The 16,599-nt window shown below is 43.4% G+C and overlaps 1 protein-coding gene across 8 annotated transcripts in view; it reads left to right on the top strand.

Moving 5' to 3' along the window:
• TTLL5 (tubulin tyrosine ligase like 5) overlaps window positions 1-16,599 on the top strand; it is a 198,074-nt gene that overhangs the window by 46,735 nt on the left and 134,740 nt on the right. For all 8 annotated transcript variants that reach the window (XM_054970990.1, XM_054970992.1, XM_054970995.1 and 5 more), the window contains exons 17-19: window positions 543-656; window positions 997-1,088; window positions 1,402-1,464. In XM_054970990.1, coding sequence (XP_054826965.1) covers window positions 543-656; window positions 997-1,088; window positions 1,402-1,464 — 269 coding nt within the window. The remainder of the gene's footprint in view (window positions 1-542; window positions 657-996; window positions 1,089-1,401; window positions 1,465-16,599) is intronic.

Genomic DNA, 16,599 nt, shown 5'->3' with positions numbered 1-16,599 from the left:
TAATGCAGACAGCCACCTTGTGACTGAGAGAGGAGTGCAGAAAATGCATCGTCCCTATTCAGTTAAGATTGTAATAATCTCAGCATTTAGGAAGCTGGTAAAAAAAAATGTGTATTATGTTTCAGTTGCTTACAGTAGCTTCATTTCCCCAACAGATTACAAACTTTGGGCTGTTTAGCATTTGGGACTTGGGACTTTTACCCCCACAGGCACCAGAGCCAGGAATATGTCATGTGTTGCCTGTAGACATAGAAGCTGTGAATGCTAGCTCTTATTGCTTTGGGGTGTGGTTCTGTGGTCAAACACTGAGAATGTGAAGTTTGGCCTTAGGATCCAGTGGGGTGTGGATCTTGCTATAGTTGGAGACAGGGAGTGTGAATGCTGGCATTGGTGCCTTTGGATCCTTCTGCCTTTGGCTCTGTTGTCTGGAGTGTGTGGCTTTTGCTGGGCAAATGAGGTGGCATTTGAAGTCTATTACAATAATAATTGGAATAAAATCAGAAGAAAAGCCTAAAATCTGGTTTCCCACTGTGGTTCTTCAGCGTTCTCGGCCTCTCTCTGCCAGCGATGCTGAGATTAAAAACCTGATGTCCTCATCGAGGGAGAAAGTAGCAGGAAGGCATGTTGGCTCCATGCTGGGCCTTTCCATGGAGGAGGTAAGAAGAGTTATGTGTGCAGTGTTCAGTCATCGGTCTTGGGGCTGATGCTGATGATGTGACCCGTTGAATGAGTACATTTTGTTACCAGATAACTCTCTCTGGCTTCAGCAGACTGAGATTGGCATCTTCACAGTACAGTAAGAAAAATAAGTGATAAGAAAACGACTAGCTTCTAAAGACAAGAACTAGAGGAGCCTTGATTCACAAAGATTTTATATGCATACCCTAAATAATTTGGCCATCTTGGTGCATTCTGTGAAGCTGTATCCTACCCTAAATCTTAACATTTCTGTATTAGAATTCTTCAAGTGGCTTCCATTGGTCATTCTAATTGCAGATAAAAGTTCTGCGTCGAGTGAAGGATGAATATGACCGAAGAGGGGGATTCATTCGCATATTCCCTACACCAATAACTTGGGACCTTTATGGGTGAGCTGAAGTTAAGTGTTGTGCTACAGTTTAGGAGGTAATAGGTAATCTCTAGGACCTTTCTATCAGGCTGTAAACTTAAATTTTTGGGCTATAGATTTTGAACTCTTGTGATATCAAACCTGTCTTATTGCCTTTGTCTTCTTGGTTTCCCACATACTTTACCAGCTGCTTGCCATCCAATGTTGTTTCTTCCTCATTAGTCTCTTGCCTTTCTTACTTTCCTGATGTGCAGTACTGGATGCCCTTTCATTTTTTTTAAATATTGTCCTCATCTGAATTTTTACTGAATCTACTGCTCTTGGCTTTACAGATCCTATTTGGAACACAAGACAACAATGAACTATATGCTGGCCACACGCCTTTTCAATGAAAGGTAGGGAAATGGTGTGCACAGTCTGTAGGATGTCTGTAGGTGATGGTATTGTAAGAAAGGATAGAGAAAAATTAAATCAAACACAGATAATAGATTGCCCAAAGGCAAACGTAGTGAAACTGCTGTCTTAAGATATGATTTAACTTTTCAATCATCTTGTTGAAGGTTGTTTTTCTACTCTAGTGGGAATATTAACAGAAGCCAAATAACTTACAAGTATTAAGAGGAGGGCAATATCAAGACCATAAGAATTGTCTTATTGGATCAAAGTCCAGGTTTTCCAACAGTAGCCAGCTAGATACCATAAGAAGAGCTTGATGGATCAGACCAGTATATTGTTTCACGCAGTGGCCAACCAGTTGCTCTGGAGGGCCAAACTTTCCATGCTGCTGCCTCCCAGCAATGGAATTCAGAGGTTTGCTGCCTCTGTAGATGGAGGCTTCCTTCAGCCACCATGGCAAGTAGTCTTTAATCTCTCCTTCGTTAATCTGTATAACTGCCTTTTAAAGCTATCTATGCGGCGACCGTTGCTACTTCTACAGGATGTGAATTCCAAAGTTTAATTACTCATTGACTGAAGAAGAGTTTCTTTTTGTCTATCCTGAACCTATTTTCCAACAATTTCATTGATTGCTGCCCGGTTCTATTATTTTGGGAGATGGAGAAAAAGTTTGTTCTATCCATTTACTCCACCTCATGCATAATTTTATAAACCTCTATCATGTCTCCTCTTAGTTATCTTTTTTCTAAGCAGAAAAGTCCCATTCTGTCCAGCCTTGACTCATAGGAGAGGTCCTCCAACTCTCTAATCATCTTAATTGCCCTCCTTTGTGTTTTTTCCAACTTTGCAATAAGAACATAAGAGAAGCCATGTTGGATCAGGCCAGTGGGCCATCCAACACTCTGTGTCACACAGTGGCCAAAAAAACAGGTGTCATCAGGAGGTCTGCCAGTGGGGAAGGGACACTAGAAGTCCTCCCACTGATTGCCCCCCCCCCAAACACCAAGAATACAGAGAGTATCACTGCCCTAGACAGTGAGTTCCATCTGTACTTTGTGGCTAATAGCCACTGATGGACCTCTGCTCCATTTGTTTATCCAGTCCCCTCTTGAAGCTGTCTATGCTTGAAGCTGCTGCCACCTCCTGTGGCAGTGAATTCCATGTGTTAATCACTCTTTGGGTGAAGAAGTACTTCCTTTTATCTGTTCTAACCCGACTGCTCAGCAATTTCATTGAGTGCCCACAAGTTCTTGTATTGTAAGAAAGGCAGAAAAATACTTGTTTCTCTACCTTCTCTATCCCGTGCATAATCTTGTAAACCTCTGTCATGTCACCCCTCAGTCGTCGTTTCTCCAAGCTAAAGAGCCCCAAGCGCCTTAACCTTTCTTCATAGGGGAAGTGTTCCATCCCTTTAATCATTCTAGTTGCCCTTTTCTGCACTTTTTCCAGTGCTATAATATCTTTTTTGAGGTGTGGTGACCAGAATTGTACACAGTATTCCAAATGAGGCTGTACCATTGATTTATACAGGGGCATTATGATACTAGCTGATTTGTTTTCAATTCCCTTCCTAATAATCCCCAGCATAGCATTGGCCTTTTTTATTGCCATCGCACACTGTATCGACATTTTCAGCGAGTTATCCACCATGACTCCCAAGATCTCTCTCTTGGTCAGTCCCCACCAGTTTGGACCCCATCATTGTGTATTTATATTTGGGATTTTTGGCCCATTACTTTGAACCTCAAAGTAATGTTATATTTGGGATTTTTGTGCATTACTTTGAACCTCATTTGCCACGTTGACGCCCACTTGTCCAGCCTCGACAGATCTCTTTGGAGTGCCTCACAATCCTCCCTGGTTCTCACCACCTTGAACAATTTAGTGTCATCAGCAAACTTAGCCGTTTCATAGCTTACTTCCAACTCCAAATCATTAATGAACAAGTTAAAAACCACCGGACCCAATACTGAGCCCTGCAGTACCCCACTACTTACCACCCTCCACTGTGAATATTGTCCATTTATACTCACTCTCTGTTTCCTATTCATTAGCCAGTTTTTGATCCACAACAAGACTTGTCCTTTTACCCCCTGACTATTGAGCTTACTTAGCAGCCTTTAATGAGGAACTTTATCAAAAGCTTTCTGGAAGTCCCGGCAGACAACATCTATTGGTTCCCCCTTGTCCACATGTTTGTTCACTCCCTCAAAGAACTCTAACAGGTTCATGTGACAAGATCTTCCCTTACAGAACCCACGCTGAGTCTTCCTCAATAGCTTTTGTTCATCAATGTGCCTACTAATTCTTTAATAACAGTTTCCACCAACTTACCTGGTATTGACGTTAGACCGACTGGCCTGTAATTTCCCGGATCTCCTCTGGAACCCTTTTTAAAGATGAGGGTGAGATTAGCTACCTTCCAGTCCTCAGGAATGGAGGCAGATGTTAATGAAAGGTTACATATCTTTGTCAGGAGAACCACAAGTTCACATTTGAATTCTTTCAGAACTCTTGAATGTATGCCATCTGGGCCTGGTGATTTGTTAGTTTTTAAATTGTCTGTCAGTCGTAGGACCTCCTCTCTCATCACCTAAATCTGACTCAGGTCTTTCAATACTCCTTCCAAAATCAGCAGTTCTGGAGTGGGCAAGCACCTCTTATCTTCTACAGTGAAGACAGAGGCAAAAAATGCATTTAGCTTCTCGGACATTTCCCTATCGTCCTTCCGTAATCCTTTTACCCCTTGATCATCGAGGGGTATGATCCTTTTTAAGATGTGATGACCAGAACTGCACACAGTATTCCAAATGAGGCTGCACCATAAGTTTATACAAGGGCATTAGAAGATTAGGTGTTCTGTTTTCATTCCCTTTCCTAATAATTCCTAGCATGGAGTTTGCCTTTTTCACTATTGTTGCAATCTGAGTTGACATTTTCATTGAGCTTTCCACTGGAACCCCGAGATCACTTTCAATCTCAGTCTTGGCTAGTTCAGACTCCATCCGCATATATTTAAAATTTGGATTTTTTAATTCTAATATGCATCATCTTACTCTTACCCATGTTGAACTTTGTTTGGCAAGTTGTTGCTCACTAACCCAATTTAGAGAACTCATTATGTAGCTCTTTGCAATCTGCCTTGGTTTTCGCCATCCTGAATAATTTAGTGTAATTGCAAAATTTGCTACTATACTTTCCAGCCCCAATTCCAAATCATTCATGAACAAATAAAATAGCACTGGTCCCAATACCGAACCTTGTGGGACCTCACTGTTCACTTCAAACCCTTGTGAGAACTGTTCATTTATTACTACTCTCTGCTTCCTGTCAGCTTTTAATACATTCTCGTGTCTCATGACTGCTAAGCTCACTCAGGAGTCTTTGGTGAAGCCTTCTGGAAGTCCATGATGATGACTGCCAGGTTGCCCTTATTCACATGTTAGTTAACCTGCTCGAAGAACTCCCAGAGGTTGGTGAGGCAGGACTTCCCTTTGCCAAAGCCATGCTGATTTTTCTCACAGCAGACTTTCTCAATGTTTTTCATCTTATATATTAATAGCCAAATGGCCTGGATCTGAGGATATTTAAATCCAGAGACTTGAGCCATGAGTAGACAAGACAGCTCTTCCTACCCAGCTGAAAAATGCTTTGTTTGCAGGAAAATCTGAAATCTAAAAAAACTCCAAAGCATTGCAGTTTAAAAAATCCAAAATGATAAAAGGATCACCTGTAGTTTTTACCAGATGTTCTCAGTGGCTGTTACTAGGCAACCATGACCGGTCAACCAGTATTCCAGACTTGGTTTCTGTCAGTAAAAGGCAGAGGGAAAGCAGGGCCCTTTTCAGAGTTATTGGGCCTTTGAGGGAGGACTCATCGGGGCCAGGCCCAGAAGCAACGTCCTGGTGCCTTGATACCACATGACTTGCATGACTCATCCAGGCCCGGCAGCTTGCTACTGTTGAACAACACCCCACCCCCCAACAAAATCCAATGTAGTGCAGTGGTTAGAGTTTCAGAGTAGGATCTAGGAGACCCAGGTTTGAACCACCACTCTGCTGTGAAAGTTCACTGGGAGCCTTTGATCTAGTCACACACACTCTCTGCCTAGCCTACCTCTCAGGGTTGTTATGAGGATAATACAGAGGCAAGGAGAATGATGTCAGCTGCTTTGGGTCACTGTTGTGGAGAAAGGAAGTATATAAATGAAGAAAATTAAAAATATAGGTGAAAATGGGGGCAGATAAAAGGTAAGTTGTTTAGTGGGTTTGAAGGAGAGAAGGATGTAGGGAAAGGTGAGCATATGGACACTGCCAAGAGGAGGGAGGCTGGGGAAGGGGATACAGGAGAAAGTATAGTGCCCTCAGGTTCTCCTCCTTGCAGGTTCTCCACCATGCAACTGGGCCTGGCTCAGCCAGCACCTAGCAACTGGGACACACAGGAGAGCATGCTGGGGAGGGGAAAGGAGAAAGATGAGGACAGGGGGACAAAGGTGGTTGGGAAGGAGAGAGGGAAACAGGAAAGGGGGAAGAGACTGGGGGGGGGGCGCGTGAAAGGGAAAGAGAACATGGTGGGGGAAGGGAAAATTAGATGCCTCCCGCAAGTCCTTGTAGGTCCCCACTTGTATTTCTCTAATAACAATTTCTACTAATTTACCTGAAACATACGATAGGCTAACTGACGTGTAACTTCCTGGATCTCCTCTGGACCTCTTTTTAAAAATTGGAACGACGTTTCCAGTCATCTACCATGGAGGATAATTTTTATCAACACATTACATATTAATAAGAATTTTGCATTTTATTTCTTTAAGGTTATGCCATATGGACCTACAGACATAATTTTCAGTTCACCTAGTAATCCTTGAACTTATCACCACAATTTGACCCAGTTCTTCAGACTCCCTTTTAAAAAAGCGACTCCAGCATGGTTATACATCCTGCATTCTCCACTGTGAAAACAGGCAAAAAATGAATTGTTTCTCTGCCATCTCTCCATCTTCGTTAAGCAATCTCTTTATTCTTTTGTTATCCAAGGCCCAACTGCCTCCCTAACTGGTTTCCTTGTCCTGGTATATTTGAAGAAACGCTTACTGCTTGCCTTAATGTTTTTGGCCATCTGCTCCTCAAATTCTTTTTGCTCACCTTATTGTCAACTTACATTGGTTTTACCAGAACCTGTGCTACTTTCTGTTTACCTTGATTGGGGAAACCTTCCATATTTTTAAAGAAGCCTTTTTGCCTTTTATGGCTTCCTTGGATTGAGTAGTTAACTAGTACACAGGCATCTTTTTAGATTTGGTGGTATCTTTCCTGATTTTGAGGTATTTGTTCTAGTTGGACCTTAATCAGTATAGTTTTAAATAGTTTCCAGGTGTCCTGGAGGGATTTGACTCTCTTAAGTTTCCCTTTAACTTCCTTCCAACCAGTCCCCTCATTTTAGAAAAGTTTGCTCTTTAGAAATCAAGTGATTGTTTTATATTCTGGAAGTAACTTACCACTGGCACGAATAGTGAAGTTAATAGCATCATGGTTGCTGTTCTCAATCACTGCAACAATATTTACCTCTTGCAGCTGGACTTGAGTCCAGTTCAGAACCATGTCTAGAGTTTCTACACCACTAGTTGGCTCAAGTGACCCACTGATTCAATGCACAGACATTTATGATATCTAGAAAGCTTGTTTATATGGCATGACTCACGCATATTTGCCAAATCAGTGTGAACGTGTACTTAAAGTCACCCAGTACAACAACATTCTTCCTTTTGTTCACCTCCCTTATTTCCCTCTCTACTTTGAAATCTGCCTCTGGCCCAATAGTACAACCCCACTTTAAAGTAACCCCTATGGCCCACTATCTCCACTGACAGTGATTCTGTGAAGGAGGTTCTTCCCCTAATGCTTTCTAGCTTGATTCGATGGTATTTTTGAGATACAGAGCAACTCTGCCCCTAAGATGTCCCATTTTTTCCTTTCTATATAGTTTATATCCTAGGGTAAGAGTGTTTCATTGACTTTTGCCATGCCACCAGGTTTCTGAAATGCCCGCTTTATCTACATTGTCATTTAGCAGTCCAGCTCCCCAGTCTTGACTCAGAAACTTTTAGCATTGGCATACAGGCAACTGTACCGCATTTCTGTCTCTAGGGACCCATACCTCCTTTGGTCCTCAGGCTTCCTCACATGGCCCTCCTTTAGTGCTCTACTCTCATTCTCAAGTTCTAGCTCTCTCCCACCAATATTTTCTCAAGAATTGACCATTCCATCCCTTTGGGATGAGTTGCTCTGAACCCGAGGCTCTCCAGCTCCTGTCACCCACCCCCACCCGTGTTCTGTTCATTTACAACATTCAGATACATCCTTTTTCCAGCTCCTGTTGTCTGCTTGGGGTTTCCCCATCCCTTTTGGTGTCTTGTACTAACTTGGCTATCTTGCTGTTCATTCCTGACTCCCTGTCTTTTATGGGCAAATAAAGGATCCTGCTCCCCTCCCACCCTCGTTTTGTGAAAATTCCTTCTTTTCTGCTTTTTTAAATTGGTCTATTAGAAGATTTGTCTTTTTATTTACTAAGCTTGTAATTTTTTTTAAGAGCCTTTGAGGGATTTCATAAAAAGCTTAATGACTTGAATCTGACAGCATTGCTCCTCTTGTACTTCTTTCCAGCTACTGTGGAGACTTCCCTTTACTATGACTTCTGGTTGTATATGATCAGTGCTTTTAAAGGAGCCCTTTACATATGTGCTTGCAGCAGAGGAAATGATCACTGCAATGGAGGAAAGACTCCACAGCAGCCACGGAGAAGTACAAGGGAAACATTATTATAGACCCAGAGTATGGTTTGTGAGCTGTTATAATTTTACCTATATGTTTTCTCCATTTAACAAATATTACAGATATTAAATACTAATGCATAGATCTGTCCCCATAACGCACACCTGAACTCTCAGTTTCCTGGGTCATGAGCAAATGGTTAGGCACATGTGGGAATATTTGTACATTGGAATGCTTCCATAACTGAGTAGTATGTAGTAGGTGAATTCTGTAGGTTGAGTCAGTTTGAGATACCCTCTTGAGCCATATCTTTCATTGCTGACATATGGTGGAGCAAAAGTTCAGTATTTGCTTTGAACAGCGCAGTAGAGAAAATTGTATGGGCTTTAGGTTATAAGCTGTAAACAGAGGGAACAGTATTTCAGTCTGTAGTTGTTGATTGTTAAAACAATCCACCATAAATGCAGAAAAGAATACTGTTGCAAAGGCAGGTAAAAAGCACCCTTTCAGTTAGATGTATCTTGCTGTTGTGTTGGCATTCAGGGGTTTTTTTTGGTGACTTGACCTGAAAATAGTGCCAACAAGTAATTGTTGCAGGTATCTGCATCTTACCCATTTACCATGATAGCATAAAGCAAATACTTCATGCTGAATGCATTTTTTCCTGGCATTCTGCTGCTGGAAGGATTGCAACAGTTTATTTGCCTTTTGCTTCTTGGGAACTGTTTAAGGGTTTTTTGTTTTTTTTTAAATTAGGCTTTCCAAATTTGGATTAGGATCACAAAACAAAGCAGGAGAGTGGCTCATAGAATTTTGTGAAGCCAATAACCTGTTCATTGCTAATACATGCTTCAGGCAACCAAAAAGACGATTGTATATGTGAAAATCACCAGGTGATCAATACAGGAACCAAATAGGTTACATAATTGGAAGCAGAAGATGGAGAAGCTCTATTCTCTCAGCTAAAACAAGACCAGGAGTTGATCGTGACACAGATCATGAATTGCTAATATTAAAAATTAGAATAAAGCTGAAGAGAAACACTAAAAGAATCATAGTGCCAAAATACAATTTAAATAATATTCCTGAAGAATTTAAAGACCAGGTAAGGAACAGATTTGCAATACTAAGTTTAATTGATCGTGAGCCAGAAGAACTCTGGGCTGAAACCAGAGATATTATCAAGGAAGAATGTGCAAAGACTATTCCTGTAGCCAAAAGAAAGGAGAAGCCTAAATGGATGCCTGAGGAAACTCTTAAAATTGCTAAAGATAAACAAAAAGCAAAAGCAAAAGACAACAGAAATAGGGTCAAAACTCTAAATGCAGCTTTTCAGTGGCTTGCACACAGAGACAAAGAAATCTGTTATAATAACCAGTGCAAAGAAACAGAAGAGAACAACAAAAAAGGAAGAACCAAGAGACTTGTTCCAAAAGGATCAAGAAATCAAAGGAAAATTCAAGCCACATCTTGGGATGCTGAAAGATCAGCATGGGAAATACAGTATCTGATCAGGACAAAATAAAGGAAAAATGGAAACAATACACTGAAGAACTATACAAAAGAGATGGAAGGATGACAGATACTTTTGACAAAGAATCTTTTTATGAAGAACCAGAAATCCTAGAAAGTAAAGTAAAAGCTGCACTCAAAGCAATTAATTTAATTAATTTAATTTAATTTAATTTATTATATTTATATTCCGCCCTCCCCGCTTTCGCAGGCTCAGGGCGGATAACAAATACAAACATGTTTAAAAACATTTAAAAACATTAAATAATACATTTAAAAACATTTAAAAATATTAAATATAACAATTCATGCTGCATAGTGGTTCATACATGCTTCTGTGTTTGCATAAGGGTGATGGTTTAACCCCCCCTTCATGGGGGGGGCGGGCACTGCCCGGCGTTAGCCATATGCCTGGCGGAATAGCTCTGTCTTACAGGCCCGGCGAAATGCAAGCAAATCTTGCCGGGCCCTTGTCTCGCAAGACAGAGCATTCCACCAGGTCGGGGCCAGGACTGAAAAGGCCCTGGCCCTGGTCGACGCCAGGCGGGCCTCCCTAGGGCCAGGGACACTTAAAAGATGTTTTCCGCCAGAGCGGAGAGTCCTCCGGGGCTCATATGGTGAGAGACGGTCCCTCAGATATGTCGGTCCCAGTCCGCGTAGGGCTTTGTAGGTTAACACCAAAACCTTGAACCTGATTCGGTACTCCACTGGCAGCCAATGCAGCTGGCGTAGCACCGGTGTAATATGCTCCCACACCGGTGCTCCAGCAATGACCCGTGCTGCTGCATTCTGTACCAGCTGTAACCGCCGGATCAGGCCCATGGGAAGCCCAGCGTAGAGCGCGTTACAGTAATCCAACCTAGAGGTGACCATTGCTTGAACCACTGTAGTCATGTCACGGGGAGACAAATAAGGGGCAAGCTGCCTGGCCTGCCGAAGATAATAAAAGGAAGACCTGGCAACTGCAGTGATCTGGTCCTCCATCTTCAAGGAGGAATCCAGAATCACCCCCAGGCTCCTAACCCTCGGGGCCAGTGTAAGTGCTGCCCCATCAAGTGTAGGAAGCTGAGGTCCCAAAGCCATCTCCCCACGACCCACATACAGGACCTCCGTCTTCGTGGGATTCAATTTCAGCCGACTTTGTCTCAACCAACCAGCCACAGCCTCAAAAGCACGCTCCAGGGCATCAGGGGCCGATCCAGGCTGCCCGTCCAACAACAGATAAAGCTGGGTGTCATCCGCGTATTGGTGACACCCAAGCCCGAAACTCCGCACCAGCTGGGCGAGGGGGCGCATATAGATATTAAATAATAATGGAGAGAGTATCGCTCCCTGTGGCACACCACAAACCAGTGGCCTACGAGATGACACCCTCTCCCCGAGCGCCACCCTCTGTCCCCGATCATGGAGAAAGGAGACCAGCCACTGCAGTGCTGTCCCCTGAATCCCCACATCGGCAAGGCGGTGGGTCAAAAGCTCATGATCGACCGTATCAAACGCTGCTGACAGATCCAGCAAAATCAGCAGTGCTGATCCGCCCTGATCCAGATGTCTGCGGAGATCATCTGTGAGGGCGACCAACAATGTCTCGACCCCATGTCCCGGGCGGAAACCAGACTGGAAGGGGTCTAGGGCTGAGGTCTCCTTCAGGAAATTCTGCAGTTGCTTCTCTGCCGCCCGCTCAATCACCTTCCCCAAAAACGGAAGGTTGGAAACTGGTCGGTAATTGAGCAGGTCAGCAGGATCTAATGATGATTTCTTCAGAAGAGGCCGTACCACAGCTTCCTTCAGCGCCTTGGGAAAAACCCCAGAGCTCAAGGACAGGTTTATAATCGCCTCCAAGGAATCCCGAAGCCCCTCAACACTGGCTTTCACCAGCCATGACGGGCAGGGGTCGAAGGGGCACGTGGTAGGCCGTACCACATGCAGAATCCTGTCCACCTCTTCCCCGAAAAGAGGACTGAAATGATCTAATATGGGTCCCGAAGACGGCCAAGGGGCCTCTAGTTCATTTACTGTATCAACTGTGGCTGGTAAGTCACGGCGGAGAAGCAAGATCTTATCAGTAAAAAAGCTTGCAAAAGCCTCACAGCTTATCTCCAAATTCAACTTTTGATGGTCTCCACCTGATTGGGAGACCAATGAACGGACCACATTAAATAATTTAGCTGGGCGAGAGCTAGCTGATGCGATGGAAGCTGCATAATACTCTTTCTTCACAGCTTTCACTGCCATCTCATAGGACTTCATAAACAGCCTATAAGATGTTCTTGCTTCCTCATCACGAGATCGCCGCCACACGCGTTCAAGTCATCTTAGCTCCCGTTTCTGTTGCCGCAGCTCCTCTGTATACCAAGGAGCCCGGCGATTCTGGCAGCGAAGAGGACGACGGGGGGCGATTTCATCGATGGCCTCAGAGAGCCGGACTTGCCAGCCCTCCACTAGCTCATCTAATGAACCACCGTGGAGCATTGGTTCCCGCAGAGCATTCTGGAACCCAATTGGGTCCATAAGTCTCCGCGGGCGAGCATAAATTTGCTCACCGCCCTTGCAGGAGGGGGGTGGCACGCCCAGCCGGGCCTTCACAACCGCGTGGTCTGACCATGGCACCAACTCTACTTTATCCAGAACCACATCCAATCCCATCCCGAAGATCAGATCTAGCGTGTGGCCTGCTTCATGTGTGGGTGCCGATACAAATTGGGAGAGTCCCAGTGTTGCCATGGCTAACACCAGGTCCGTGGCCTGTATCGAGGTGGCATCATCTACATGGGCATTGAAATCCCCCAGCACCATCAACCTGGGGTACTCCAAGGCCCACCCAGCAACCACCTCTAGCAGGCGCGGTAAGGCATCTGCTGGTGCGCTGGGCGGTCGGTACACCAAGCAGACAGCCAAACTCTCCTCGGCATTCCACACCAGGCCCACACAATCAATGCCAGAGATCTTCGGGGCGGGAAGCGGCTTGAAGGAGAAACCCTCCCGGACAAGGATTGCCACCCCTCCCCCCCGACCCTCAGTTCGTGACTGATGAAGGACCGCATAACCTGGGGGGGTCAGCTCACCAAGAGCAACTGTTTCTCCTTCCCTCACCCAAGTCTCGGTCACGCATACCAGGTCCATATTAGCCGCCATAAAAGTATCATGCAGCATACTGGTCGTATTATTTATGGACCTGGCATTGCACAACATCAGTGTCGAAGGAGGATTTTTCCTAGCTCCAACACCGGCGTGCCTCGGGATGGGGCGTAGGTTAGAAGGGCACCGAGCCTTTCCACATCTCCGTGACCTTCTCCTTTTCTTCTGAATTGCCCTGGTATGTTCCATTAGCCATTGTAAATTTGCAATGTGATCTCTGGTGCCTCTTCCTTTTGAGAGAAACAAAGCACCTGGAGTAGATGGAATACCAGTAGAGCTATTTCAAGCCACAGAAATGGAGTCCATCAGAATCTTAACAAGAAAATGTCAACAAATATGGAAAACAAAGCAATGGCCCACAGACTGGAAACACTCAGTCTCTATTCCAATTCCCAAAAAAGGGGATGCCAAGGAGTGCAGCAACTATTGGACAATCGCGTTAATTTCCCATGCAAGCAAAGTGATGCTCAAAATTATACAGCAAAGACTCTTACCATATACAGAACAAGAAATACCAGATGTTCAAGCTGGATTCAGAAAAGGAAGAGGCACCAGAGATCACATTGCAAATTTACAATGGCTAATGGAACATACCAGGGCAATTCAGAAGAAAATCAGCCTGTGTTGTATAGATTACAGCAAAGCTTTTGACTGTGTGGGTCATGAAAAGCTATGGAGAGTCTTAAAAGAAATGGGGGTGCCACAGCATCTTATTGTTTTGATGCACAACCTATACTCCGGACAAGAGGCTACTGTCAGAACAGAATATGAGGGAACAGAATGGTTTCCAGTTGGCTAGGGTGTCAGACAAGGATGCATATTATCTCCCTACCTGTTCAACCTCTATGCAGAGTATATCATAAGGAAAGCTGGATTAGATCTAGAAGAAGGTGGAGTGAAAACTGGTGGGAGGAACATTAACAATTTGAGATATGCAGATGATACCACATTACTAGCAGAAAATAGTGAAGACTTGAAACAACTACTGATGAAGGTTAAAGGAGAAAGCAACAAAGGATTACAACTGAACATCAAGAAGACAAAAGTTAAAAACAAAAGAGGAACTACAGAATCAAGGCATTAATTTAGACTGGTGGGCAAGAGCACAGATCAAATCTAGATACAATAAAGATTAAAAATGGGAGGCTTTTATTTAGAACAAAAAGACTTCGAAAAACTGTTATGAAAAATTGATTACGAAAATGTACTTATTTTTAATGCAAAGAAAGATGAATGAGGGCGTGGGAAAATGTAAAATTTTATGGGCACAGAATTTAGGATATAATATTGACTCAGTACAATGGAACAAGATATGGAAAATGAATGTTAAAATAACTAAGTCTGTCACACTAAAAGAGAATTTATATAAGATGTTCTACAGTTGGTACCTAACACCAGATAGACTAGCTAAAATGTATAAAAACACTTCAAACAAGTGTTGGAAGTGTAGGAAACATACAGGGACATTTTTTCATGTGTGGTGGTCCTGTAAGGAGGTGCATAGATTTTGGATAATGGTGCACACATTATTGCAAACTATCTTACAGATTTCAATCCCCCTCAAACCAGAGACATTCCTGCTAAATTGTATGCCAGATATGAACAAAGAACCGAAGCACTTCACAATTCATGTAGTAACAGTGGCCAGAATTTTGTTAGCATTTTACTGGAAACGTCAAATAATACCTCAGCAAGAGGAATTAGTAGTGAAGATAATGGACACTGCGGAAATGGACAAGTTAACTTCATTAACGAAAGGACAAATGGAGGAAGACTTTTTTGTGCCATGGACTCCCTTCTATAATGGATTAAAGATCAATATAGAGACTAAAACATAGTAAGGCAATATGATATGAAATATCAAAAATCACAGTCAACTGTGTATTAGGATAAAGTATGAGATGTGAAGAACTAGAATGTTGATATAAGCAAGCCTAATGAAATCTTTGTGTATTTTTTTCTTTCCTCTTGCTTCCCTCTCTCACTCTTTTTTCTCCTTTTTCTTACTTTCTATCTGTATGGAAAATCAATAAATTATTTATTTAAAAAAAGAAAAGTAATGACTACTGAGGAATTACAGTTTTAAAGCTGACAAAGAGGAAATTGACGTTGTTCAAGATTTTCTTTTCCTTGGCTCAATCATTGACCAACAGGGGGACTGTAATGAAAAAATCAGAAGAAGATTGAGACTTGGAAGAATAGCTGTGAGGGAGTTAGATAAGATCCTTAAAGATAAAAATGTCTCTCTGGGAACCAAGATCAAGATAATCCAAACTATGGTATTCCCCATTGCCATGTATGGATGTGAAAGTTGGACAGTAAAGAAAGCTGACAGGAAGAAAATTGATTCATTTGAAATGTGGTGCTGGAGGAGAGTTTTGCGGATGCCATGGACAGCCAAAAAGACAAATAAGTGAGTACTAGATCAAATCAAGCCTGAATTCTCCTTGGAGGCTAGAATGACAAGACTAAAGCTATCGTACTTTGGACACATCATGAGAAGACAAGATTCTCTGGAAAAGCCAATAATGCTAGGAAAAGTGGAAGGCAGCAGGAAAAGAGGAACACTTAAATGAGATGGCTTGACTCCGTAAAAGAAGCCACGTTCTCCAGTTTGCAGGATCTGAACAAGTCTGTTAAAGAAAACGTTTTGGAGGTCTTTTATTCATAGGGTTGACTTGCCATAGGTTGGAGACGACTTGACGGCACATAACATGCACACATTGGTCCATTTACCCAATATTATCGTATTTGCTTTTCCTGACCCTGCTGCCTAAAAACCTTTTAATTGAAGGGCCCAGAACTGAACCTGGGACTACAATTATGCAAAGTACATCCACTACCACTGAGCCATAGCCATTCCCCTTGACTACCTATCCATAGGCCATTGAGAATATCATGAGTCAAAGAAACTACCTTCTGAGTTCTGATCATTTTCAGAATGTATTTTTAGAGTGACTACCTGACAGTAACCATTGGTGCTAGTAAGAGATCTGTCCACTTATTGCTATGCTCAATACTGTTTATTTAATAAAAGCCAAGATGATCTCCCAAAGAGCAATACAGTTTTACTGGCCAAGATTTGAGTTGCAGGTAGAGTGTGGAAGTTGGGCATTCAGGCAGCATTGTGTTTTAGGTATCTTGAGATGGTTACCTTGTTCTCGTGGCTTATGGCCTGAAACCATTTTGTGGACAATAAGGCTCCAGAGAAATATTCACTATATACCCAACTTCTGAAGTGTGCTCCATGAAGCACTTACAAATGGCATGGAATGTTGACACTGAGTTAATGCTTCAAGCAGTACCAACTGTCAGGGTTTGCGGTGGCCGCTGCTGGGCGGGTCGCCGGGCGGTCTGCTCTTGACGTCAAAGGGGTGCCAGGGATGCTGCAGGACCCTGCTCTGTGGAAGGAGGGGCGGTATACATCACCCAGATTCCCTCTCAATCCACTCGCTGGTCTGCTCAACCTGTGCCACTCACCCCCTTTGATCTCTGCCATCTCATCCTCCATCCGCTCTCCTCCTTGCCTTCACTCTCGCTGTGCTCCGCTACCACTCCATTACTCCTACTCAAACCCACCACCCCAGTGCTCTTCCGAGCCATCCTTTATAGGGCTTTCTCTCCCTGCCCCACCCTCCTTGCAGGCTTCACCTGCTAGGCAACACCACTCCTTGGCCTCCCAGCATTGTTCTGGGCTGCCTCAAGACGTTGCAG

The sequence above is a fragment of the Eublepharis macularius genome, chromosome 2 (genome assembly GCF_028583425.1).
Source record: "Eublepharis macularius isolate TG4126 chromosome 2, MPM_Emac_v1.0, whole genome shotgun sequence".
NCBI lineage: Eukaryota > Metazoa > Chordata > Lepidosauria > Squamata > Eublepharidae > Eublepharis > Eublepharis macularius.
The sequence above is the reverse complement of the archived record's forward strand: the minus strand, read 5'-3'. Positions and strand labels throughout refer to the sequence as shown.